The sequence below is a fragment of the Mustela putorius genome, unplaced genomic scaffold (genome assembly GCF_011764305.1).
Source record: "Mustela putorius furo isolate JIRA1106 unplaced genomic scaffold, ASM1176430v1.1 tig00000873_pilon_pilon_pilon, whole genome shotgun sequence".
Taxonomy (NCBI): Eukaryota; Metazoa; Chordata; class Mammalia; order Carnivora; family Mustelidae; genus Mustela; species Mustela putorius.
In genome coordinates this window covers 2,042,255-2,065,107 of record NW_025421504.1, presented here as the reverse complement: position 1 = coordinate 2,065,107, position 22,853 = coordinate 2,042,255, and the positions used below count along the sequence as shown (strand labels likewise).

General features: G+C 63.1%; 2 protein-coding genes across 7 annotated transcripts in view; both read left to right on the top strand.

The window, feature by feature from the left end:
• The window catches only part of RNF213 (ring finger protein 213), a 103,533-nt gene extending 96,989 nt beyond the window's left edge, over positions 1–6,544 (top strand). For all 4 annotated transcript variants that reach the window (XM_045085744.1, XM_045085742.1, XM_045085741.1 and 1 more), the window contains 6 exons: positions 602–679; positions 1,198–1,392; positions 1,831–1,920; positions 1,998–2,173; positions 4,695–4,844; positions 4,981–6,544. In XM_045085744.1, the coding sequence (XP_044941679.1) occupies positions 602–679; positions 1,198–1,392; positions 1,831–1,920; positions 1,998–2,173; positions 4,695–4,844; positions 4,981–4,987 (696 nt within the window). In that variant the 3' untranslated portion in view covers positions 4,988–6,544. The remainder of the gene's footprint in view (positions 1–601; positions 680–1,197; positions 1,393–1,830; positions 1,921–1,997; positions 2,174–4,694; positions 4,845–4,980) is intronic.
• A 2,425-nt stretch (positions 6,545–8,969) lies between these two features.
• On the top strand, positions 8,970–21,965 carry ENDOV (endonuclease V). 3 transcript variants are annotated; one of them, XM_045085748.1, is made up of 9 exons: positions 8,970–9,153; positions 9,948–10,119; positions 14,336–14,470; positions 14,731–14,770; positions 15,638–15,750; positions 16,861–16,899; positions 17,186–17,314; positions 18,900–18,973; positions 19,693–21,965. In XM_045085748.1, the coding sequence occupies exons 1-9, from the start codon at positions 9,098–9,100 to the stop codon at positions 19,781–19,783; spliced, it is 849 nt and encodes a 282-aa protein (XP_044941683.1). In that variant the 5' UTR covers positions 8,970–9,097; the 3' UTR covers positions 19,784–21,965. The 3 variants fall into 3 exon arrangements, with proteins under 3 accessions (XP_044941683.1, XP_044941682.1, XP_044941684.1); XM_045085747.1 differs by having other exon boundaries at positions 16,861–16,929; XM_045085749.1 differs by lacking the exon at positions 14,336–14,470 and having other exon boundaries at positions 16,861–16,929.
• The last annotated feature ends 888 nt before the right edge of the window (positions 21,966–22,853 follow it).

Sequence of the window (22,853 nt, the reverse complement as noted above, 5' to 3'; positions counted from 1 at the left end):
AGCCCGACCACAACGGGCATCAGGTGCACGTGGGGTAAAGTCCATGCTTGTCCCAGCCTGACTCGAGCTGCTTCTCGCAGACGGCGTGGACTCCTGTGACCTCGCGCACCAGGCCGCCCTCCCTTCCTAAACACACTGTGTCCCTTCACGTCTGTTCCTTCACCTGGGCTGCTCCTGTTCCTTCCAGGTCTGGTCAGAGACCTTGTACTCGGCGCGGGGGGCTGCTCCCTCACTGCCTGCTGTCACGCTCTGAACTGTCGCCACCCAGGGCCGCCTGATCTGGCTCTCTGCCATCCCTGCTGTCTAGCAGAGGGACTGCCTTGTATGAGGCTGTGCCTGTCGTGTTCAGGGAGGGCCCCATGTTCCTGTGTCCCCAGCGGCTCGCAAGCTTACAGCATCCTACGTGAGGCATCCACATGGCCATCGAGGCAGGGCCGGGTCCCTCGTTGTGTTATTGGTTCCATAGACTGTGGATCAGACGCAGACATCACGGTGTGCTCTGCCCGGCGGTGCGCAGACGGCGCGGGTCCGCGGCGGGGTTCCCACTCAGGAAACCTCCACGGGTGTCCATTTCCAGAGTCTGTGTTCTTTCTCAATTCAGGGAATACCCACTCTGGTGTACAGACGGGACTGGAACTACGAGCGTCTGTTCACGGACATCAGGAAGAAGATGCCACAGGTGATTGTGACACCCCGATCATGTGCTTGGTGCTGTCGCCTGGTCACGCGCTCCCTTCCTGCGGGGGCTCTGCAGCCTCGCTCCGGGAACCCTGGGGGGTCTCCCCGAGTTCCCTGGGCCCGCTGCTCTTTCCAGAGGGCAAGCAGGACACAAATGAGAAGCATTCTTGTTGAAACCCTGCTTTCATTTCTTGGTAACGATGTCATGACCAGAGAACTGATTTGTTCCGCTCTCTGGGTTTCTGTGGTGGGGTGTGTACCTGGCGTGTGTGTGTCCGTGTGAGTGTCCTCACGGAGCTGCTGTGAGGACTTGGTGACTTCACGTCTGTTTCTGTGAAGGGTCTGGAATACCGCTGCTACGAACGAGTCACTAAGTGTTCATTATTATTAAGGGGTCATTATCGTAAAGGGGTCATTCCCCTGTGGCCTGGCAGTGAACAAGGTTTTAAGTGCTCTTGTCGGGTAGCCGTGCCCAGGAAGCCCCAGCCATGGAACCCTGTCCTGCCTTTGATTTCTTAGGAAGCCCTCCCGCACTCAGCCGTCAGCGCCATCTGCGGGCAGCTGCTGTCCTACAGCGAGGTCTGTGAAGCTCTGTCCGTCATCGAAGTCGCTCTGGGGTTTCTGAGCACGGCCGGCGGCAATCCGAACCTGTCCTTGAATGATTACGTCCGAGACATGCTACGCATGGGCGACCAGACAGCCCTGGCTCTGCAGGTGGGTCTCGGCTGGGCTCCCTCGCAGCTGAAGCCACACTGCCCTCCCCACTTCCTGCCAGGATTAGCGCCTCTCAGGGCCTCCCCAGAAGGTGCTCTGGCTAGAGCCAGAGATGCGTCCGCAGCGGGAGACTCTGAACCCGGCCGGCCACAGACGCGCCAGCGGCACGCCAGCCAGGGCTGCTTCCGCAGTGCGAGCGCAGGCTCTGAGCCTGCACCGGCGGCGCGGAGGACAAGGACACCGGGCCGGGGCGGGTGCGGGGGTGGACGGAACGACAGGACACTCCGAAAGTCAGACACATGGCTGGTCCACATGTGCCGGAGGCGTCTGTGTCCGTGGAGAGGGGGATCCATTGCGCGGGAGCAGAAGCGCCACCGCAGCCGCCCGCTGGTTCCCACTCAGCCCCGCACCCTGCTCAGGAGCCCGTTGCGCTTTCAGGCCTTCCAGAGGTGCCAGCTGAAGCACGCCATCGCCCTCTGGCAGCTCCTGTCGGCCCACAGGTCGGAACAGCTGCTCCGGCTGCGGAAGGTGAGTACAGCCCCGCTGGACGGGGGCCGCCCCGCCGCCTCCCAGCCTCCCGCTGCCTCTGTTCTGGTTTATTCCAGGAGCCCTTCCGGGATATCAGTGCCGAGTACAAAGTGGATCTTGACCTAGAAGGTTCTAAGTGCCTCAGCATTTTCCTGAATCAGACGGACCTCGACTCCTTCCTCCTGGAGCTTCATGAAATGATGATCTTGAAACTGAAGACCCCCCAGGCCGAGGAATTCAGGCCCGAGTGGAGGTACGGACGGGTTCATGCGCACGCGGGTGTCCTGCCGTCTCTCCCGCGATCGTCCCCGTCTTCCACAGACACGGAAGATCCCGCCTCCCCTCAGAAGCCCGCGCCCTGCTGTTTTACTCCCCCCAGGCCCCCCGCAGGCTGGCCTTCTGGGTTTGCTCTCTGTTGGGTTTCTTAAAATAATTACGGAAGTCCTCTATTTTCATCATAGCGAGTGTACTTATGTCAGAGATGTGCATTTTATTTTTAAGTTTTCCTTCTTTTGTTGACGTGTAATTAACACAGGGTCACGTTAGTTCTTGGTGCGCCGTGTGGCGCTTCCGCAGCTCTGAACCGCGCTCCGCGGGCGTCGCAGCGTGTGTGCGCTTAACCCCGTCGCCTGTCCCGCCTGCCCCCGCCCCGCCTGCCCCTGGCGACCACTGTCGGTTCCCTAGAGCTAAGGGTCCAGTTCTCTTTGTTGTTTGCTTCGTTCCCTTTTTTTATCGATTTGTTTCTTCAAGTCCGCAGAGGAGTGGTAACACGCGCTGTTGGTCTTTCTCTGACTGATCGCTCAGCGGAGCGCTCGCCGGCTCTGTCCACGTCACTGCACGTGGCGAATTTCCTTCCTTTTGATGACTAATATTCCACTGTGCACATATATATATTGTAACTTCTTTTCTAAATTATTTAAGTTCAACTAATTTACACCGAGTGAACTGTTAGTTTCAGGGACAGAGGTCAGTGACGCGTCGGCTGCTCACAACGCCCGGTGCTCGTCGCATCCCGTGTCCCGCTCAGCGCCCGTCACCCAGTGCCCCCGGCCCCCAGCCCCGCCCCTCCAGCCACCCTCGGTCTGTTTCCCGTGGCTGAGGGTCTCTTAGGGTTTGTCTCCTCTCTGATTCCATCTTTTTTTATTTTTCCGTCCCTTTCCCTTGGCTTATTTGTTTTGTTTCTTAAATTCCACACGTCACTAGATCATATGATCATATGATAACTGTTATTCTCTGACTGACTGACTCTGCTCACAAGGATACCCTTGAGTTCCTCCTGCGTCGTTGCAAATGGCAAGAGTTCGTCTGTTTTGATGGCTGCGTAGATGTCCGTCGTGTATATGCACCACCTTTTCCTCATCCATTCATCTGTCCTTGGACATCTGGGCTCTTTCCATAGTGTAGCTCCTGTGGACATTGTTGCTATAAACATCGGGGTGCAGTTGCCCCTTCAGATCACTACGTTTGTATCTTTGGGGTAAATACCAGCAGTTCAAAGAACAGTAATGTGTGCAGGTGTGCGCCACACAGCAGAGTGGAAGGGAACCACAAATACGAAGCGCGCTAGCGAGGGGAGCCGGGGTGCAGTTGTCTGTTTAGAGAAACAGGAACCAGGTGCCTGCGGGGCTCAGTGGGTTAAGCGTCTGCCTTCGGCTCAGGTGCTGATCCCAGGGTCCTGGGATCGAACCCCGCATCGGGCTCTCTGCTCAACGGGGGAGCCTGCTTCTCTCTCTCCCTTTGCCTGCTGCTTTTCCTACTTGTGCTCTCTGTGAAATAAATAAATAAGCAAACATCTTTAAAAAAGAAAGGGGGGGCTAGAGGAAGGAAGGAAGAAAGGAAGGAAGAGAAAAAAGCCACACCAATGTGTGAGAATGCCCACACTGGATATTATCTGTCTTTAACACTTTTACCAATCTAAGGGCCAAAAAAAGATCTCATTTTCACTTGTATTTTCCTACTCCCTAGGGAAGTTGCCAGTTTTGTATCGTTCTCTGAATTATCTGTCATGTTTGCTTTGGTCTGTTTACCTTTTATCATAATCTTAAAGGATCGAAGATTAACTTTTTGTTTGTTATGTTACAAATGCTCTACCTTGGTCTTTAATTTCAGAAAGCCAGATCTGACCATTTTTCTATCAGGACTAGGAAAATACAGCCATACAGGTCTTCCTTACCCGAAGGTTGTAAAGGATTCTGCCGTGTTTTCTTCCTGTGGTTTATAGTTTCATGTTGTACATCTGCTGTGTTAACCAGGCTATTTTGTAAGTGTGATAGGAGGGATTTACCATTCCTGGTTTTCTTCCCCCCCCCCTTTTTTTTTTTTTTAAAGATTTTATTTATTTGACAGAGACACAGCGAGAGAGGGAACACGAGCAGGGGGAGTGGGAGAGGGAGAAGCAGGGAGCCCGATGTGGGCTTGACCCCAGGACCCTGGGATCATGACCTGAGCTGAAGGCAGACTCAGCCGACTGAGCCCCCCGGGGCTTTGAGTGGCTCGGTAGCAAGTCACGTTGCAGAGTGCTTACAGGACCGAGACCGGGCCATTCCCAGCGTCAGCTCTGTGCTATGCTGTTTGTATGGTGCAGTACGGTAAGCAGCAGGTGCGTCCTGGAGCCCCGCACCGTGGGTTCTAGTCCCCGCTCAGGAACTCACTTAGTTGGTTGACTTGACTTTGACGGTCTCCACAAGCACTTGGGGACTGTGACGACCCTGATGGTGTCCTTGCATAATATGGGAGACGCTTAACCTTCTGCCTCTTGTTCCTTGGTTTTTCAGCCTGGGAGAAACTCTGGTGATTTACATGGAAGACAAAGGCAGTGAAATTCCTCCTGAACTAGAATCCCAGTTCCCTAAGAAGATAGAGCTGCGCAATTGTGTCCCCGTGTGGAGCATGGCCGCCGAGCTGAAGCAGGCTCGGCAAGCGAGGTAGACTGCTCCGCCAGCCTCTGCCACCGGCCACCCCGGCTGGGGCTTCCTGGGGTGCCGCAGGACCCTGGTGTGCTGCACCGCAAGTGGCCGGGAAGGCCACACTGCTTCAGGGAATGTGCACGTTTCTCCTCAGATTGTGAGTGCTGCGCATGGGGAGGGGAGAACCGGAGACGCCGTGAAACCAGAACCGAGCACCCTTCCGTTCTCTGGGGCACCAGGCACGTGCTCCCCAGCATCCCCTGACTGCAGCGGATGGGGCCTTCAGCTTGCCGGCTGGAGACCGTCACGCACCCACCCCGGCCCCTCTCACTCCAGAAAGGCGGGGAGACAGGGCTATTGATTTTGCTTCTGTTTTCCTTCTCATTTATTCTGCACCGGAGGAGAAGCCGGCTTGTTTCTTCTTCCCGTCCCTTCAGTCGTGCGTGTGGTACACATATTTGTAGACTTCCGTGAAGTGTGAAAAGGTGCCAGACCCTTTTCTGTGTCCTCCCAAAATACAAGTCAGCATGTTCTGTGCGTGCCTTAGGCCACACCCCCCAGCCCTCACGCAGCTCCCAGAGTGTCACGGGTCAGAAATTTCCTCGTGCACGCAATCATGAGACTGGTGTGCTGGCCAGATTCACGTTTGATTCCAGGGTTTTTAAATTCTGAATGAAAGTTTATCAGTTAACCTTGGGTCAAAGGCTTGGTTCTGGCATTTTCCTGGGAACTTTTGGACTGGCCAGCATCATGCTAAATAAACGTGTGGTCTTGATGGGACCTCGATGTCCCTGACACATGACCGTCAGGTTCTTCCTCTGAGCTCAGCCACGCCATAAAAACAGACTCAGAGAGAATACAGAACCAGCTAAGTTTCTGACACAGGAAAAAGAGAGCAGTCGATCAGCTCTGATCTTGTACCTCTTTTCTTCCCGGGAGGGTCGTGTGTCTTTTGCACGATGTCCTCAGACACTTGTGGCCTCTGGCCTGCCTGACTCCTGCTTCTCGGGGGCTCAGCACCTTTCGCACAGAGATGCCCGCTGTTCACGAGTCAGAGGCGGACGTCTTCCGTATACAATCCCCATGAGTGAACAACCGGCAGCTTGAAATCAGGCCCTCGGGGTGCAAGCTGCAGGACCAGAGAATGCTGCCAGGACCGCTGTGGACCCTGCAGCTGTGGTGGAGGGAGCGGCAGGCAGAAGAAGCCGCCCGGGTCCTCTTCTGTGTCTGAGGAAGGGGGCGCAGGAATCCAGACCCCTCCGAGGTTCATCTGATTCAACAGCCCCTTGCACTGAGGAACCTACGATTGTTCCGTCATTCTACGCTATCCAAAGGCTCCTTCCACCGGGATTGACCATGTCATGGGCGGGGGGCGTCTTCAACTCCTCGACTTGCACTTGGAATTCCTTTGACACCTCGAAGCTGGGACGGAGCCAGTGTGGCCCTCAGGTGCCGCTCTGGGTCCTTGCTGTGCCGCACCTCCACGGGCAGAGTCAGGCCTCGGTCTTGTGCTGTGAAACTTTTTTATGGCTGGGAGTTTTCTCCCCCACACTTTTTCGTAGCTTTTTTAATGAAGGTATTTTGTGTGCTATGCTTTTGAAGCCTTAACTGTCGTATCTAGCATTGTCTTGTTTTTAAAGAAATACACTGGCTTAGCACAGGCAAATATAAATTTTCTTGTCATATTTGTTTTAATAAACTTGAGTTTTGCTGCTTTAGAATCGTCTTTGAGGGCGGAGCTTCTGTGTGTGGCAAGTAGACACCAGCTCAGCCTCGGGCAATGGCTTGGGTTTTCTGTAGACCTTCCGCTTGGAAGGTTCTGGACCGCAAGTGTTCACTCTGGTGTAGAAGGCGCGAGGTAAATGTCCGTCAGGACCAAACGACCGTGGAGGTGGGGACCCCTGGTTGGCCACCCATCGCCAGGCACCACACTCCGGGGGCAGGACCCGCGGCCTCGGTGTCAGAGGGGCGAACGTGCACACCCTGCCCGAGATTCCAGCGCCGGGATCCGGCCGCGCTGCCGCCGAGGTGTGAGCACTGGGCCCACGGTCGGGCTGCGGGATGGGAACGACCGTTCCTCTGTAACAGGGAGTAAAGATCCGCGAGGGATGAAGGGTCAGCGGCCCGCTTCCATTTGAGTGCTGAAACACCACTTGGGGGAGAATTGCATTTTGTCTTCCCAACGGAAAGGCTCCTCTGGGAGAGAACCTCTGGGCATCCGGAGGAGAGCCTGCCCTGCTGTCAGACCCCTCTTTCAGCCGCAGTTTGTTTCAAGCCCACCGACCCGTCCCCGCCTGCTCGTGTCCTCAGTGACCACCACCTCCCCCTCCGCCTTGCTCCCGTCTCTGATGGCTTCCGGCCACCTGCACGCTTCGCAGTGGCCGCTCCTCCTCTCAGCCCAGGCAGAGACGCTCGCTCGGCTGGTGGTGGTTCACCCGAGAACCGTCATGACTGATCGCCGTCTCCTCTTTAAGACCTTGGTGTGTGCGCAAACGTACGTGTGGCCCCGGGCTCCTCTGTTAACTGAGCCCACCGGGAGATGTGTCGGGAATCCTGGGTTCGGGCAATGCTTCCCAAGCCCTTCTCGGTCACTAATTAAGCTTGTGCACAGGCACTGTGGGTCCCAGCTCCAACGGGAAAGGCAGCGCCAGGAAAGGCCAAGTGCTTACCTCACCTCATCGGGGGCCTGGGGAGAGCAGGTCGCTGCTTGCTTCTGAGGAGGTGGGAGGATTTGGGGGAGCCATTGAGGCAAGAGCAGGGAGAAGTGGGAAGGGCCCCAGCTGGAGCCCACACAGTGCCACCCCAAGGCCTGGCACATCCTACACAGACCTGCCCCCGGCCCTGCCCCATTCCTCCACACCCAGCCTGATGAGGAGTGCCCCAGGGGCCCAGCGTTCCCTGCCCCCGACTGCCTGTACCCCGAAGTATGGCAGAGCCTCCGCCCAGAGCCACGTTGGCTCCAGCTCCGCAGGCCCACGAATGGCCCCCAATCCAAGGTCCTCCTCATCCACACCGCGTGTGCCACACGTCCACACACAACACATCCCAGGCAGAACCCAGTGCGAATCTGGACGTTCCCATTTGCCAGTTCTTGGCCTTGAGCAAGCCCTTGACCTCTTTAAGCCCCAGCTTCTCGGTGTGTACAGCACCTCAGTGCTGTGGCGAGAGAGAAGACAGTGCGGGGAGAGGACAAGGCGCGCCCGGGGTGCAGTGGTACCCAGAAGTGGTCCTCATTCCTTCTCCCTGCTGGACACTTGCCTGTCCTTCAAGGCCCTGGCAGCTGTGAAATGCTCTGGCACGGCTTTCCCGAACCCCATGGCTCCTGTCGCGGTCTGTATTCAGACCGTTCCCAACCACACTCCTCTGATCCGCCGGTAGGACATACACCGTGGGCCAAGTGCCTCCATGTCAGCCTCGCGGGCCGCCTTCTCTGCCTGATACACCGTCTCGCCTACCACAGGACCCTTGCATGTGCTGTGCCCTTTGCCCGGGCTCCTCTGCGGCCCCAGAGAGGGCTTCCCCACCGCCTGCGTCCAGTGGGCTGGCCCCTCCTGGTCCGCACCGCAGGCTCGCCGCAGCCCCGCGAGGACGCCGTGACCCCCGCGCCCAGCGCGAGGCTGGCACAAGGGAGCGCGGAGTGAACGTGACCCCGCGGAGGAGCTCGGAGTCCACGCTCCGACGGCTGTCCGCGGGCAGTGTGGCGGTGACCCAGGGGTCTGGCCCGGGGTCGGCCGCGTCCTGCTCTCGGGACGTCCCCCGCGGCCGCTGGGCCGGAAGTCGCAGTGCCGGGGGCGGGGCTGCTGCTCGGTGGCCGCGTCCGAGCCGGAGCGGCGGAGTGCGGAGAAGGCCGGGAGGGACGGCCGGTCCCGCCCCGCGCCCGCGCGCGCACCGCACACCTCCCGGTGCCCGGAGCCTGCGGCCGGCGCCCTCCCCAGCAGCGAGCAGACGGCGCTGTGCCAGCCGCCCTGCTGCCGCCCCGCCCTGCCCGCAGCCAGCCCCGGCCCGCCCACCCCTCGGCTTCGCCGCCCTCTGCGCGCTGCCCCAGCCTTCGCCCCGACGGGGACTCCCGCGCACGCGCTCGGACTCCCCATTTCGCGGCTCCCCGGAGCCTCCCGCCACTAGGCGGCGGCGTCCGGACGCACAGCCGTCCGACCCCGAGCCCAGCCCACCGCTCCGAGCCCACGAAGACGGCCGGGCGTCTGCGCGCGGGCCTCCGGAAGTGACGTGAGCCGGAAGCGACACCACCGGAAAGGGCCCTTGAGGGGCGCGCCATGGCCGGGGAGGCTGAGGCGCCGCCGCCTGAGGAAACTCTGTCGTTCTGGAAACGGTAAGGCGATTGGCTGGCTGCCAAGTTTTGGGGTCTGGAGTGACTTTGGGGCTGCGGGGGCCCGTCCCGCTTCCGGTGCGCAGACGAAAGGGACTTCGGGAGTTGTAGTCCGTGAGGTCAGCGGGGCTTGCTTCCGGCGCCGGGTCTCGGTGCGGTGGGAAGAGGAGGTCGAGACCGCGGAGGGGGCGACCCCGGGGCCGGGGGTCGGGACCGCGGAGGGGGCGACCCCGGGGCCGGGGGTCAGGACCGCGGAGGGGGGGCGACCCCGGGGCGGGGGGTCGGGGGTGTCGGGACCGCGGAGGGGGCGACCCCGGGGCGGGGGGGTTCGGGACCGCGGAGGGGGCGACCCCGGGGCGGGGGGGTCGGGACCGCGGAGGGGGCGACCCCGGGGCGGGGGGGTCGGGGGTGTCGGGACCGCGGAGGGGGCGACCCCGGGACGGGGGGTCGGGGGTGTCGGGACCGCGGAGGGGGCGACCCCGGGACGGGGGGTCGGGGGTGTCGGGACCGCGGAGGGGGCGACCCCGGGGCGGGGGTTCGGGACCGCGGAGGGGGCGACCCCGGGGCGGGGGGGTCGGGACCGCGGAGGGGGCGACCCCGGGGGGGGGGGGGTCGGGACCGCGGAGGGGGCGACCCCGGGGCCGGGGGTCGGGGCCGCGGAGCGGGGGTCCCCGAGGCCGGCTCCCCGGGAAGAGGGTGGTGAGACCGGGAGTGCCCCAGGGAAGAGCCTCAAGCCCCCGCCGCCCCGGGCCCGGACGTGCGGGGTCCGGAATGCGCTGGACGTGTGTCGCCCTCAGGGAGCAAGCCCGGCTGAAGGCCCTCGTCGTGGTCGGGGACACGGAGGCGTGGCAGCGGGACGCGGCCCTCTCGGGGCTGCGGAGGGTCGGGGGCGTGGACGTGTCCTTCGTCAAGGGCGACGGCGTCCGCGCCTGCGCGTCCCTGGTGGTGCTCAGCTACCCCGAGCTCGAGGTAACCCCGCGCGGCGCCCGCAGAGCCCGCGTCCGCCTTCGTGGGTTCCCTGAGCGGGTCGGGACGGAGCGAAGTAGGAGCGGGGGAGGCTTCGCGACCTGACGTCCGAGTGTCCCCGGTCGGCTTCGGCTCCACCGCGTCCGGCGTCGCATCCCCGCACCCGCAGCGTGCGCCCGCAGCGTGCGCCCGCGCTGCCCCGGCTGCGCGTCCCCGGGTCCCCAGGGCCCCGCACACCTTCGGCTCCGCCCTGTCCCGCGCTGGCTCCATTTCGCCCTTCCTGGGTGCTCGGGAATCTGCCCCCGGCCGCGCCCCGTCCGTCAGCCTCCGGGGTTTCCTGCGTCGGCTCTGCCCGCTGTGACCCTCTCGGTGCTGCGACCGTCCTCAGGGACTCCGCCTGGCGCGCTCTGGGGCCGCCTGGTCCCCGGGGCTGTGCTTGCTGATAAGTTAAGGTCCCAGTAGGCACCTGCCCTGCCCTCCCCGGCCCTCCCCGGCCCTCTCGTGCCCCTTTTCTGCGCTGGGGTGGGAGTGGCGGGTCCCTCTGCCCTCCCAGAACGTGCGCCCCGCAGCGGTGGGAGCCTCGTGGCCGTGCCCACCCGCGTGGCGGCAGGCGCCTAGCTCCGGGCCTGCCCGTGGAGGACACTCGGAGGCGCCCGAGTCCGCGGGATGCCCGGGATTCGTTTGGGGTCCGCGGTTGAGGAAGCCTTGACTGAAGAAGAGCCTGACAAGCTCTGCAGCTCCGAGGTTCGCCCTCCCTGCTCGGCTGCTCCCGGAGACCCAGGGTTCCCGCTTCGGTGTCTTTCATTTCGCCGGGAGGACCCGCTCAGCCCCAACGTGGCAGACACGCACCGAGCGCCCGCCACCGCCGAGAGCTGGCTTTGGGGTGGCCGGGGAGCCTGGCCCCCGGGTCCCCCCGGTCAGTTTGTAGGGTGGCCTCGGGAACCGGACCGCCAGGGGTCCTTACCTCCCCTCTGCCGCTCCCACTCCTCCCCCTACGCCCCTCACGACCTTTTCTCCCTCGGGAACAGACAGCTCCGTTGTGAGGGTGGGTGAGAGCGCGCGGAAGGCGAGGCGTTGGCCCTCAACAAATAAACGTCCGCTGGTCTCACTTCGGGGAACCGAGTTCCCAGGGTCCGTCTCTGTTCTCCCCTCGCTGCGGGGCTCCCCGCCTCTCGTCCCCGGCTCCGTAACCAAGTCACCGCACTGACGGGGTTCTCAAGCGTGGGGGGAGCCTGTCTTCCTCCTGGAGCCCTGGCACGGAGCAGAGTGCCCGCTGCTTGGGCGGACCCCGCATTCATCGTCCTGCGCTGGGGAGCTTAGACCAGGAGAGGGGCTCGGCCGCGGTCTGGTGCGGAGGCCCCGAAGTGCCTGGTGGCAGGTCTGCCGGGTCAGCCTCCCGCAGGCCCCTTAGGTGGATCCGGAGACAGTAAACGCCGGGTTGCTGAGGGGCAGGGAGAGGGAGGGACGGGGTGACTCCTGATGGAAGCAAGATTTATTGGGGGGGTCATGGAAGTGTTCTAGGATCAGAAGGATATACGACTCCGTAAGTAACGTTGAAGCGCGTGCTCCAAACAAGGAACTTCATGGTAGTAAATTCTATCCCGATAAAGCTTTTAAGAATACGTAAATCCCAGAGCCCCAGCTCAGTTCTGGAAAGAAAGAGGACCCCATGTACGAGCTGGAAGTCCGCTTCCTTAACCAGGTGTCCCTGTGGCGGCCGGCGCAGCCGGGAGCCCTTTCCCCAGCATCCTGACGGATGGGGGCCGCGCACCAGGGCCCGGTGGTTGGACGCCTGCTTCGTATTGCCCAAGGGAGCGGGCCACCTTCCTCCACAGCCACCGTCCCGCCGTCTGCCCCGCTCTGTGCTCGGAGGCGCGCTGACTTGACTTCCAGCTCCCCCGCTGCTGGCCCCCCGGGATGCCCGCACTTAGCGGCATCCGGCTCTACGTCTGGCCCCAGGACTGAGCCGAGTGCCCCCCGAGTCCGGCCGGTCTAAATGCACAGAGACTGAGTGTTCGGGGCCACGTCACCACTGAGGCTGAAAGCTGCAGATCTTCCCAGGGACCGCGGACCGGCTCGTGCTCACACACCTGTTACACGACTGAGTTTGTCCCTTTTTCCAGATTTCTAACTGGGAAACGTGTAAACACTGAAACACTGTAAGGGTGACACCTTGAATCCGCATGTCCTCTCTGCTCAGACCCAGCCGTTGCCCACTAGAGGTCGCATTTTCCATGTGCGCCTCAAAGGCTCGGCTGGTGTGTCCCAGAGGTGGTGACAGCTCACCGGGGAGCCCCTCAGCAGGCCTGTCCCTGGAGAGACCTCCGTGGCAGCAGTCTTCACAGTCCCGTAGCCCCTCCGGGATCCCTGTCTGTATCTCTTCCCCAGTTGCCTCTCGAGCTGCTACTGTTTTCCCGTCTGCAGGGGTCGGACATGTCGTGGAGCCCTCTGCTGCCCTTGCGCCACGTGGAGGTCACGTGGACTCGGGCCGGGGGGTGCCTGTGACCGCGCCTGTTTCCTTTTCTCCTCTCGCTCGCTCATGTACTTCCCGAGCTGGCCGGTGCAGGTCTGTGTCCCCAAGCTGGCAGCTGGCTCTTTGAATGTGTGGGGTCAGATTTCCTTTCTTTCTGGAACGCTGCTTGGATTGAGGCTTGACGTGCCCGGCCCCATCGCCCTGTTTCTCCTCTTCGGCCACGCGCTCTGGCTGTTCTGGCCGTCGTGAGTTGTTAACTTTTGGCTGGTGCTCTCGTCTGCGCGTCGGAATAGCGCACACTGTCCGCCACCACCGCACGGCAGCCGGCGGCGCTTACTCACCGAGTCGCGAGTTCGGGTCATGGCCGTCTGAGCTGGCGCGGCCCTCCGTGTGCGTGGCGAGCCGTGCTTCGACGGGTGTCTGGAGGCCCGGGGCTGTGGGCGGCTGGCTGGGTTTCTCAGGTCGCGAGGGACAGAGGGACAGTGACGTGTAGTCGCTCCAGCAAGTGCTGTCCTTTTCCGAGCCGACGACGGCCACCGTGCCTTCCGCCTCTTGACTCTCGTCCCTGAAGGGCCTCACGCTCCCGGCCTCGTCCTCTACACAACCCTGCAGGGTTCCCCCGTTTCTCCCCAGAGGCCGCGTCCTCCTGCAAGGGCCCTGCTGGTCCCGTGTCCTCCCACGCCTCTTCCCTCAGGCCCCCGCTGGCCAGGACTGCCCACAGGCCTCATTCCGAACAGCCCCCGGTGCCGGCCATCCGCCCCCAGTCCCCAGCCGCCCGGCCCAGATCCAGAGCTGCCTCTGCCGCTCCCGGCCGCTCGCTTCCACGTGTAGGTGCGCCCAGACGGTTGTCACTGGCTCGTCCCTGGGTCGTGCCGTGGACGAGGTGTCCACGGAGCTACATGTCCTCTCCTTGTGGATCTCCGGTTTCTGGAGCCCGTGTGGACAGATTCGGACATAAGCAGCCGTGAACCTGTGAGAGTTCGGGCCACATTTAAGCGTCCTGGGGCTCCACTCCAGCTGCCCGGCTCACCGCCAAGCTGTTCCTCTGCCCTGTCTGTGGCCCAGAGCCCCCGCTTTGCGTCACTGGCAGTTGGATAAGCTTCCGCGAGTCCACCGTCAGGATGCTGGAGGCCCAGCCCCAGCCTCGTGCTCGGCGACAGCGGCCCCTTCTCTGGGGCACAGGCACTTCGAGCCCAGCTTCCAGAGGGGGTTGAAGGTGTGGTTTGGACGGCCCCGGGGCTCTTCCTCTGGCCCCTCTCGGTCTCTCTTTAGACTCCTGTCCCTTGGGACCTGTTTTCTCTTTCAGATTGTCTAGCTCTGAGCCCACTTGTCTTTTTCTGGATTCTTTGAAATCTCTTTTCACAGAGCCCGGCTGGCCTTTCTTGTGCTCATGACCTCTGAAGGCCTGGCCGTGGCTTCTGACGGGGAGCAGCGGCGTCCTTTCTCTGTCAGTGTCTCACAGACGTGCTCTGTCTTCTCTGAGCCTCCTGACGGCCGGCCTCCGGGTGTGGGGCGGACAGCGGGGACCCGAGCAGGAGGGTCCGGTGCGGGAAGCGTGTGAGCACCTTTGAAAGGCCACAGGCTGGCTCCCCCTCACCCATTTGCAGGATGATCACCTTGTCACCAGGCACTCTCCCCCCAGATGGGTGGGGCTGGGAGACAGGGAGGGAGCTGGCAGCTCCACGAGGCTGGAAGGACGAAGGGCCGAGGGCCACGCCCACCTGTGACCCCGGTGCCCGGTGACAGGTGGTGTATGAGGACTGCTGCATGGTTAGCCTGACGGCTCCCTACGTGTCGGGCTTCCTGGCCTTCCGAGAAGTGCCCTTCCTGGTGGACGCGGTGCGGCGGCTGCGGGAGAAGGAGCCCCGCCTTGTGCCCCAGGCAGGTACCTCGACTCCGGGGAGAAGGGCCTTGGTGTCCACCGAGGAGGGAAGGCCTGGGCTGGCCGCACAACCCGCCACACGGGGAGACCTCGGAACTCCCTGGAAAGGAGGCACTCTTACCTTGAGGAGAGGGCTCAGATTTTCTAAAAAGCCGCCATCCCCCCAGACGTGGCAGCCTGCCCGTCCTGCTCCAGGATGCCTTGGCCTGATGGGGGAGGGGCGGTTCGGCCGACTGACTTTCACCTGTGGCTCTTCCAGGTCCTCCTTGTGGATGGAAACGGGGTTCTCCACCACCGAGGTAATCCTGCTCCCGAAAGACCGGGCCCAGAGGGGGCAGTTCCGACCAGTGCGCTTGTGGAGTGCCTGTGTCTGTGCCCTGCCCCGGGCCCTCTGCCGCCAGCCAGGCCCTGGCCACGCTTTCCTGGGCATGCTTGCCTTGTCGGGACCCCGCCCTGCTTGTCACTCCCGCCGGGGCCTCCCCTAGCGCTCTGCGCTGGCCCGTCGCAGGCACGCTCGGCCCGTTGTCCTGCTGCTGCCCAGCGAGCCTGTCCCACTCGTGCCACTCGTCCCACCTCAGGCAGTGACAGGCCCCCGACCGAAGCCAGACCGGAGTGCCCATTCCCCACTGGCGCTGGGAAACTCTGAACCCACCTGCGCCCTGGGACGCTGACCCCAGAGTGACCTGTGGGGGGCCACAAGCCTGAGGGTGGGGCAGCAGAGGGACCCAGGAAGGCTGGCCCTGGGACCCGAGGGTGCCAGCGTGGGGCCAGGCCCCCAGTCACGGCATGCGCCATGCCTGGCAGGAGCCCCAAGAATGAGTTGGGAGGGAAGCTGAGGCCTGACAGCGGCCACAAAGAGGAGAAGAGGATGGAAAGTGCCAGAAAGTGGGAGAGAGCCGGTGTGAAGCGTCGCGAGCGAATCTGGCCCCCGACCTCGCCAGGGGGAGGGAGGCCTCTTCCACCCCAGCCTGACACCCGTGAAGGCAGAGGGCCGCGTCCCAGGGCGGGCGGCTCTCCCGCTCCTCTCTCCTCGGTGCTCAGTCTGCCGACAGGCCTCGGCCTACCTGGGGACACTCGGCTCGCTCTGGCTTGTCCTCTGTCCCTGCACCGTCTCCGCACAGCTGGGCTCACCACCCGCCAACCCAGCCTGACCCTCTGTCCTGTAGGCTTCGGAGTGGCCTGCCACCTCGGCGTCCTCACAGACTTGCCCTGCGTTGGGGTGGCCAAGAAGCTCCTGCAGGTGGACGGGCTGGAGAACGACGCCCAGCACAAGGAGAAGGTGAGGGCCACGGCGATGCCCGCACGAGGGGAGGACAGGGAGAGGGCCTGTGGGGGGCACGCAGGGGCCTGCCCCACAGGCACCTCCGATCCGGCTTGGCCTGCCGGCACTCTCCTCATCCCAGAGAAGAAAGCCCCACCGTTCTCCGTGGAGGCCCGTGTCCCCCGTGGGTCGGGGGTCACAGCGGCCGCCTGGGGTAGTGCCCTCTGAGCTCTCCAGCCTTTTGGGCATGTGCTTGCCGCCCCCATCCCTGCTGCCTGTGCGTTGCTGCGGCAGCCCGTGTAGGGCAGGAGCCTCCGGTCACTGGGGACAGGATACTGGGGAGCCCGTGAGGCCCTCTCTGCTTCTCGCCAGCCCCAGTCCAGGGCCTGAGGGTTGGTGCTGCCCAGCCTGCCTCGGCCTTTCCTCACTGCACCTTCTCCCAGCATCCCCCCACTCTGGCCCCTCGAGGCTGGCACTGGGAACGTGACACCCACTCCAGAGGGACCCGGTGACACGTCTGCCTCTACGGCGGGGTGGCAGACTCCGAGAACAGCAATCACATCTGTCTTATTCCTCCGGGCAGACCTGTGTCTGCCCAGAACAGTTGGTGGTGGAGTGGACGGGCCCCAGACCCAACTGAGGAGGCTCCTGAGTCACTCAGTGGACCAATCACCGCCCCTAAAAAGACTTTGTTGGGTTGAGTCAAACATCCTTAAATTCCTCGCAGGAGAGAGCGTGGCAGGGAGGGCTCCTGGCCCGTAGGAAGCGCCAGGCTGGGTGGGCGGGTGCCAGGCCTTCATGGCAGCCCGGCACCTCCAGGCATCAGTCCTGGGACCTGGGTGGGCTGCTGCCTCTTCTCCAGGCCCCGGTTCCTTGTTCGCAGAACAAGGAAGAGAGAACTGAGTTCGAAGGGCCTCGTCAGGGTCGGGCGGTGTAGGGATTGCCTCCTGGATGCCGAGTTCGCTCATGGGATGGGTATGCCCATGGCCACGAGACCGCTCGGCTTTGCAAGGACAGACCACGTGGAGACCTGGGCCCTCCCCCGCCTCGCCCAGCGGCTGCTCAGGCCTACCCTCTGCTTTCCACTGAGAAAAGGCATTTTGCATGTTTTTTCTTCCTGTTTTCCAGATACGACTTCTGCAGGCTGGCGGGGATTCATTTCCTCTGGTAGGAGGCTCTGGGACCGTCCTGGGCATGGTGAGCTGCCCGGGCCTGCACCCCTGGGGGGGGTGGGACCCACAAACACGTACCCAGTCGCTCCTGCGCCCCAGACCCTACCCGCCTCCCCCCGCCCCTCTGACGGAGCCAGGGGGTGCCCTGAGCCCCCCGCCCCTGGCTGTGTGGAGGGGACCTCTGGGCTGTCCTCGCCGTGGCCTGCCCCCAACCTATTACCTGTCGTGAAGCCCCCGGGGCTTGTCTCAACTGCGCCCTGACTCTGCCTTCCTCGTCCTAGGCCCTGAAGAGCCACGACCGTAGCAGCAGGCCCCTCTACGTCTCTGTGGGCCACAAGATAAGCCTGGAGGCTGCCGTGCGTCTGACCCGAGGCTGCTGCAGGTTCCGGATCCCGGAGCCCGTGCGACAGGTGGGTGGGCCGCGTGCGCCTGCTGCTCTGCCCTCGGCACAAGCTCCTGTGGCAGGGCCTGCTTGGGCCCCGCTGGGCCCTGGGGGCAGGCGGGGGCAGCAGAGCTCCTCCTGGCGCCCTGGCCTGCCTGCAGCATCAGCCTGCTGCGCCGTCCAACGTCCTGTACTGGGGTCATCGGGAACATCAGCTGATAGCGGCTCGGGCGGCAGAGTGGCCTGCCCACCCTTGCCCAACCCCTCGGTGCCCAACCTGCCTGGCTGGCCTGGGAGGGAGCCCCCGTCCTCTGCGGGGCTGCAGGTGGTGCTTAGCAAGCCTCATTCTGGACCGGTCATCAGTTAGGAGACTGTGGGATGTGGCTGGGCCAGGCCCCCAGCACCTACATCAGGGACGGGGGGTTGGGGGGGTGGGGCAGAACTTTGGGGACCAGGTGGACTCTGCTGAGAAGAAACGCAGCTCATAGGGGCTAGAACTGAGCACAGGTTGGTGGCTCGGTGGTGACGGGGCATCACCATTCTCAGGGAAGTGTGTGTCCCAGGGAAGCCTGGGGCATGAGGACCCAGAGAAACCGTCCTCAGGAAGAGACCAGCCAGAGAAGGGGGAAGGCGGTCCGGGTTCAGGGACCCACGTCTGTCAAGGCCCTGGGGTGGGCATGAATCTGACGCCGGCAGGAAGCTCCGAGGAAGGGGTCGCCAGAACCAGGGTGGCGCGAGCCCTTCAGCAAGGCTCCCCGCGGGGACCTGGGTGTGAGTCACAAGCAGTGGCTCTCTGGGCCACTCAGAGGAGCTGGGGGAGCCCTTCTAGACAGAGGTGCTGGTTGTGTTGTCCGGCCCTGGGGCACAGGCTCCTGGCTCAGCGCTGCTGCTGTAGAACAGGAGGGCAAAGCGCCCGGAAGCGCCCTCATCCCTGCCGTCTCCCCCATCTCCCCGTGACCTGTGCCGGCACATCTCAAGGTGACCCAGGGGCCCCAGCCACACTGTTGAGAGCCGCTCCACGCAGCTCAGCTCCCCCATCCTGGCCACAGCCACCTCCTGGGGACCTGGCACCTTTCCCGGCTGCTGGTGCGCAGGACGGCCTGCAGGTGGCAGCAGCAGCCCGCGTGTGGCTGTGACTCGCGGCCCCTGGTTCCCAGTCGCTGGGCATCAGGGGGCATCTCTGGGGTCCCGCCATGGCCAGAGCCCCGTCCCTCAGGTGGACTTGACCACCGTGCTCGTGACTCCGCGGACCTGGAGACACTTCCCTTGGGCGCGGGGGGGCTTGTAGCAGACACAGCCGGGAGCCGGGAGAGCAGGCTGGGGCAGAACCACAAGCTCCAGCAGCACAGGCCATGAAGCCGGCAGGAGCCCCGGGGCGCCACTGGGTCCTGGGGACAACCCACGGCCTCCCGCTCAGCCTGTCCACTCGGGCCCTTCAGGGACCTGCCGTTGTGTCCTTCACGGGGCTGCAGCTCCTGTTCCCGAAGGCTGGCTCGTGACAGCCTGGCGTCACCTGTGTGGCTTTGTCCAGGAAGCAAGAGTTTGTACCAGGGTGTCGTGGGGTGGGGGCTTGTGTAGACGGCAGCACCTCTCACGGGAGCCCCTCTCCTCAGGCTGACATCCGCTCTCGAGACTACATCCGCAGGACCCTGGCAGCCCCGGAGCCCCCCACACCAGCACAGGAGAGGTGAGTGCTGCGCACGCTCGGCGGCGGTGGCGACAGCGTCGGCTGATCATGGTGGGGCCGCGTTCCCTGCGGGGCTGGGAGGAGGACGCAGAGTCCCTGGAGGTAGAGACCGGGCAGCAGGATACGGGGGCTGGGCGGACTCCGGTGGGAATTCCTGAAGCCCACCAGGGCTGCCCCCACCTCCTTGTCCACGGTTTCTGTGGTGCTGAGGCGTGGGGGTCAGATGGATCCGGTTTTCATTCTGGGCCTCACAAGCTGCCATGGCCGTGACATTCTCCGGGCCTCGGTTTCCTTAACTGCGTGCCAGCCATAGTCATTCTTGTCCTGTAAGGTCTGGTGGGAGACCTGGCGGATGTGTGGCTGGTTATTCAACCCTCCCGTGGCACCACACCACGAGACAGACCCGTGGCCCACTGTGCACACGCAGAACAGGCATGACATTTACAGGCCCAGAGATGTTACCGTCGGCTTTTCCTCGAGCCCCTTTTTTTTCTAAGTCGAGGACTGTCCTAAGCCCAGCTAAGCTGTCCTGAGAATGGGCCGCCCCCGCCCCCGAGCTCTCCGGGGTGGCTGCTGGCCAGCTGGAGTGCACACGGCCCTTGTCCAGCAGGGTCTCTCCCTGCTCGAATCAACGGTGGCTTCCTGCACCACCTGGGGAGACAGGGGGCCTCCGGGCTGGCTCTGCATTTGATGCTGCCGTTTCTCAATGTCATTACCAGGAGCCAGAAGGCACAGGGGCCAAAGGTATGCCCCAAGGGAGGTTCGAAAGAGCCCGAAGGTGAGGACAGGCCCCCCGAGGCTCACAGCTGAGGTCCCAAGACACACCGCAAAGACCAACAGCGACAGTGGGGGAGCTGAGCCGGACACGGCGAAGTGCTCTGGCTGCCCAGCTTCCCGCTCCTGCCCAGAGCTGTGGGTCCCCAGCTGCAGGCCTCAGCACACGCTGGCCACTCCGGCGACAGGGACGGCTGTAGGCTAGGCCCTGCTGCGTGGGCCCGGGCGGTGGTCCCTCCTGCTCCAAGGTCTCAGGCAGGAGGCTGTCGGGAGATAGATGTCCCACCTCAGAGCACCGGCCCCAGGAGGAGCCCAGCAGTGCTCTCCCAGGGCCCAGGAAGGGCATTTAGAGTTTTGGGGGTTCTTTGATGTGTTTTGTTTTTGTTCTTAAAGTGCCCAGGTGGGCTTAGGCCTGCCGGACTGTGTGTCTGTCCTGGCTGCTCGTCCGTCCGTCCTTCAGCGCACTCTGCTGCTGTGTTTGCTTTTGCGTTTTATCTTTCCGGAGCTCATTCCTAAACCAGTGGTTCCCCCCACCTCTACCCCGGCCAGTCAGCCATACAGAGTGCCCTCTGCCCCGACCCTGGCAGGTGCAGACTGAAGTGGCCAGGCCTGGTCCCTGGCTGCCCTGCCCAGCGCTGGCACGCTCGGGGATCAGGGACCCTGTGGGCTGGCCCGGGTGCCAGAGGCCTGGCGCGGAGATCCAGGGGGAGTGGTGTCAGGCCCTGCCGCTCCTGCCAGGGGCTGCAAGGCTGGAAGCCAGTTGAGACACGTCCCGTCTGGGCTGGAGTGCCCTCCCCCGCCAGCCTCCTTACCCCAAGGCCAGCCTCCCCTGCAGGGATGCAGCACGCCCTGTCCCGGCTGCTTGTCTCGCTGAGGGCTGCAAGGCCCAGCTTGCGGGGGCCGTGCCCCTCACCCACGGCCCCCAGGCCTCTGCGTGCCTGCTTGCCCTCCAGGTTCCCTCCCTCCACGCCTGGCATTTGCAGACAAGTCTGATTTTAAGAGGCCCTTCTTGCCTTCCATACTATTTCTCAAAGAGCTGGTCGTCACGGTCTGGACGACCCTGGGCTCAGCACTCCCCCCTTCCCAACCAGCATCTTCCATTGTTGAGAAGTGAGCTCTTCTCTGGGGCCAGGCCCTGGGGAGAACCGAGGGGGCCAGTGAGCGAGGCAGGCTGCTGGCCCTTTTCCCTCCTGCTCCGGTGGTGCTCCTGAGGCCCCCTTACGAGGCCGGGTGGCTGGGGGGAGGCTGAGTCCGGCGGCCCCACTCAGTGGCAGTGGCCCCTGTGTGGGACAGCTCCGTGGGAGGCAGGATTGCTCCAGGGCAGGTGGGGCTGTGGAGGGCCACGAGGTGCTCTCCCCCATGGCGGGTCCCAGCATATTCCACATGCCTTTCAGGGGACTTCTGCTTGTGGGAAGGAAGCACCAGGTTCCGTCCTCCTGTCCAAGCAGGTCTCGCCCCCCACCCCCACCCCCACTTGCAAAGCTCTTGGCCTTAACTGCCTGGCAGTAAACACCAGCCCTTCTGTCCCGGTCTAGGGCTTTTCTTGCCCAAATGCATCAGGACCAGGGGTGGGAGTGCAGGGTCGAGATCGGGCCCAGACGGCCTGACGGCCCCTTACCAACTGGACCCCGGTGCACCGTGTGGAGGGGTGTGGCACAGAGCCCGCCTCGTCAGTCCTGCACAAGGGAAGGGACAGCGTTTGGGGGGGTGGTTCGTGGAGGCCAGGGTGGACGGCCATCTGCTGCAAAGCTGCCTAACGGCTCCAGTGAGAAGGAAGAAGCAGGAAGGAAAGGAGTCGCCATCTCTCCCAGCCTCCCTCCACCCCAGGCCCCCAGAACGCCAGTCCTGCGAGGGCTGCACAGACCAGACCAGGCCTCACGGGTCCAGACCGTGCCTTAGGGATCCCCCCGCAGGCATGTGGACAGGAGAGCTTCCCTGGGGGGCTGGGAGGCTTGGCACCAGGTCCTCCCAGCAACACCCCCAGGGCCCCGCCCTCTCTAAGGGTGCAGGCAGATGGCCCTGGCTTCCCACTGGGGCGGGAGGGGGGCTCTGCTGAAAGCCATTGGCTCCTCCGTGACCAGAGGGGCCGGGTGCGCCCGACCTGCCACCGTGGGGTCCCCACCCCCCTCCATGAAGAACAGGCCAGAGCCTGGAGAGGAGTTTACAGACAACTCACCCGAGTAGTTTTTGTTTTGATATTAAAGTCACATCACAAAAACTGCCATTTTAAGCATTTTTTTTCAAGTGTATGATTCATTGGTTTTTAGCATGTTCAGAATCTCGCGCCGTCGGCTCTAGTGTCGAGTTCCCAAGCCACTTCGTCACCCTGCGGGGACGTCCCTGGGAGCCGTCACTCCCCCTGCCCTGGCAACTCTGGGCACCCAAGTCCCTAGAGGCACGCGGTGTGCAGCTTTTATGTCTGGCTGGTCTCGCATCTCTGGGCCCATGTCTGACCACAGGATGTTCACAGTTCTCCGTGCTGTGGTGCCACACAGGACCACTGCGGACGGCCCACTGCAACTCCGTTGTCCGGCGAGAGCCTGTGTCGCGGCCGTGCGCACGCGGGTGGGGATTTATATGGACACGGGCGTCCCGCCCCCCAGTTGTGTGCCGAGGACAGCAGTCTCTGGGTCCTTTGGCGGCTGTGTGTTACCTTCTGGGGAAGGGGCACGCAGCTCCCCAGCAAGCACGGGCTCCTGGGTCTCCCCCTGCCGCTTCCAATTCTGGCCGCCCCCAAGTGTGGTGCGCACTTCCCGGAGGACGGAGGACGGGGAGCACCTTTTCATGCAGTCATTGGCCATTTGTACATCCTTCTGGGTGAACTGTCTGCAGACATCTTTGCCCTTTTTGAAATGGGGCTGTTGTGTTGTTGTGAGAGTTCTCCCTGTGCTCCGTGTACCAGACCCCGCCGGGTTACGTAACTCACACATGGGCTCCCTCCAGTCTGTGGGCTGGCTTTTCACTCCCCGGGTGGTGTCTTGTGCGTGAAAGCTGTCGAATTCGGTCAAGTCCAATGTGTCTGTTGCTGGTGCATTTGGTGTCACATTAAAGAAATCATTGCCTAATCCAGGGTCGCGGAGACCTCCCCTAAGAGGGCTGCGGTTCC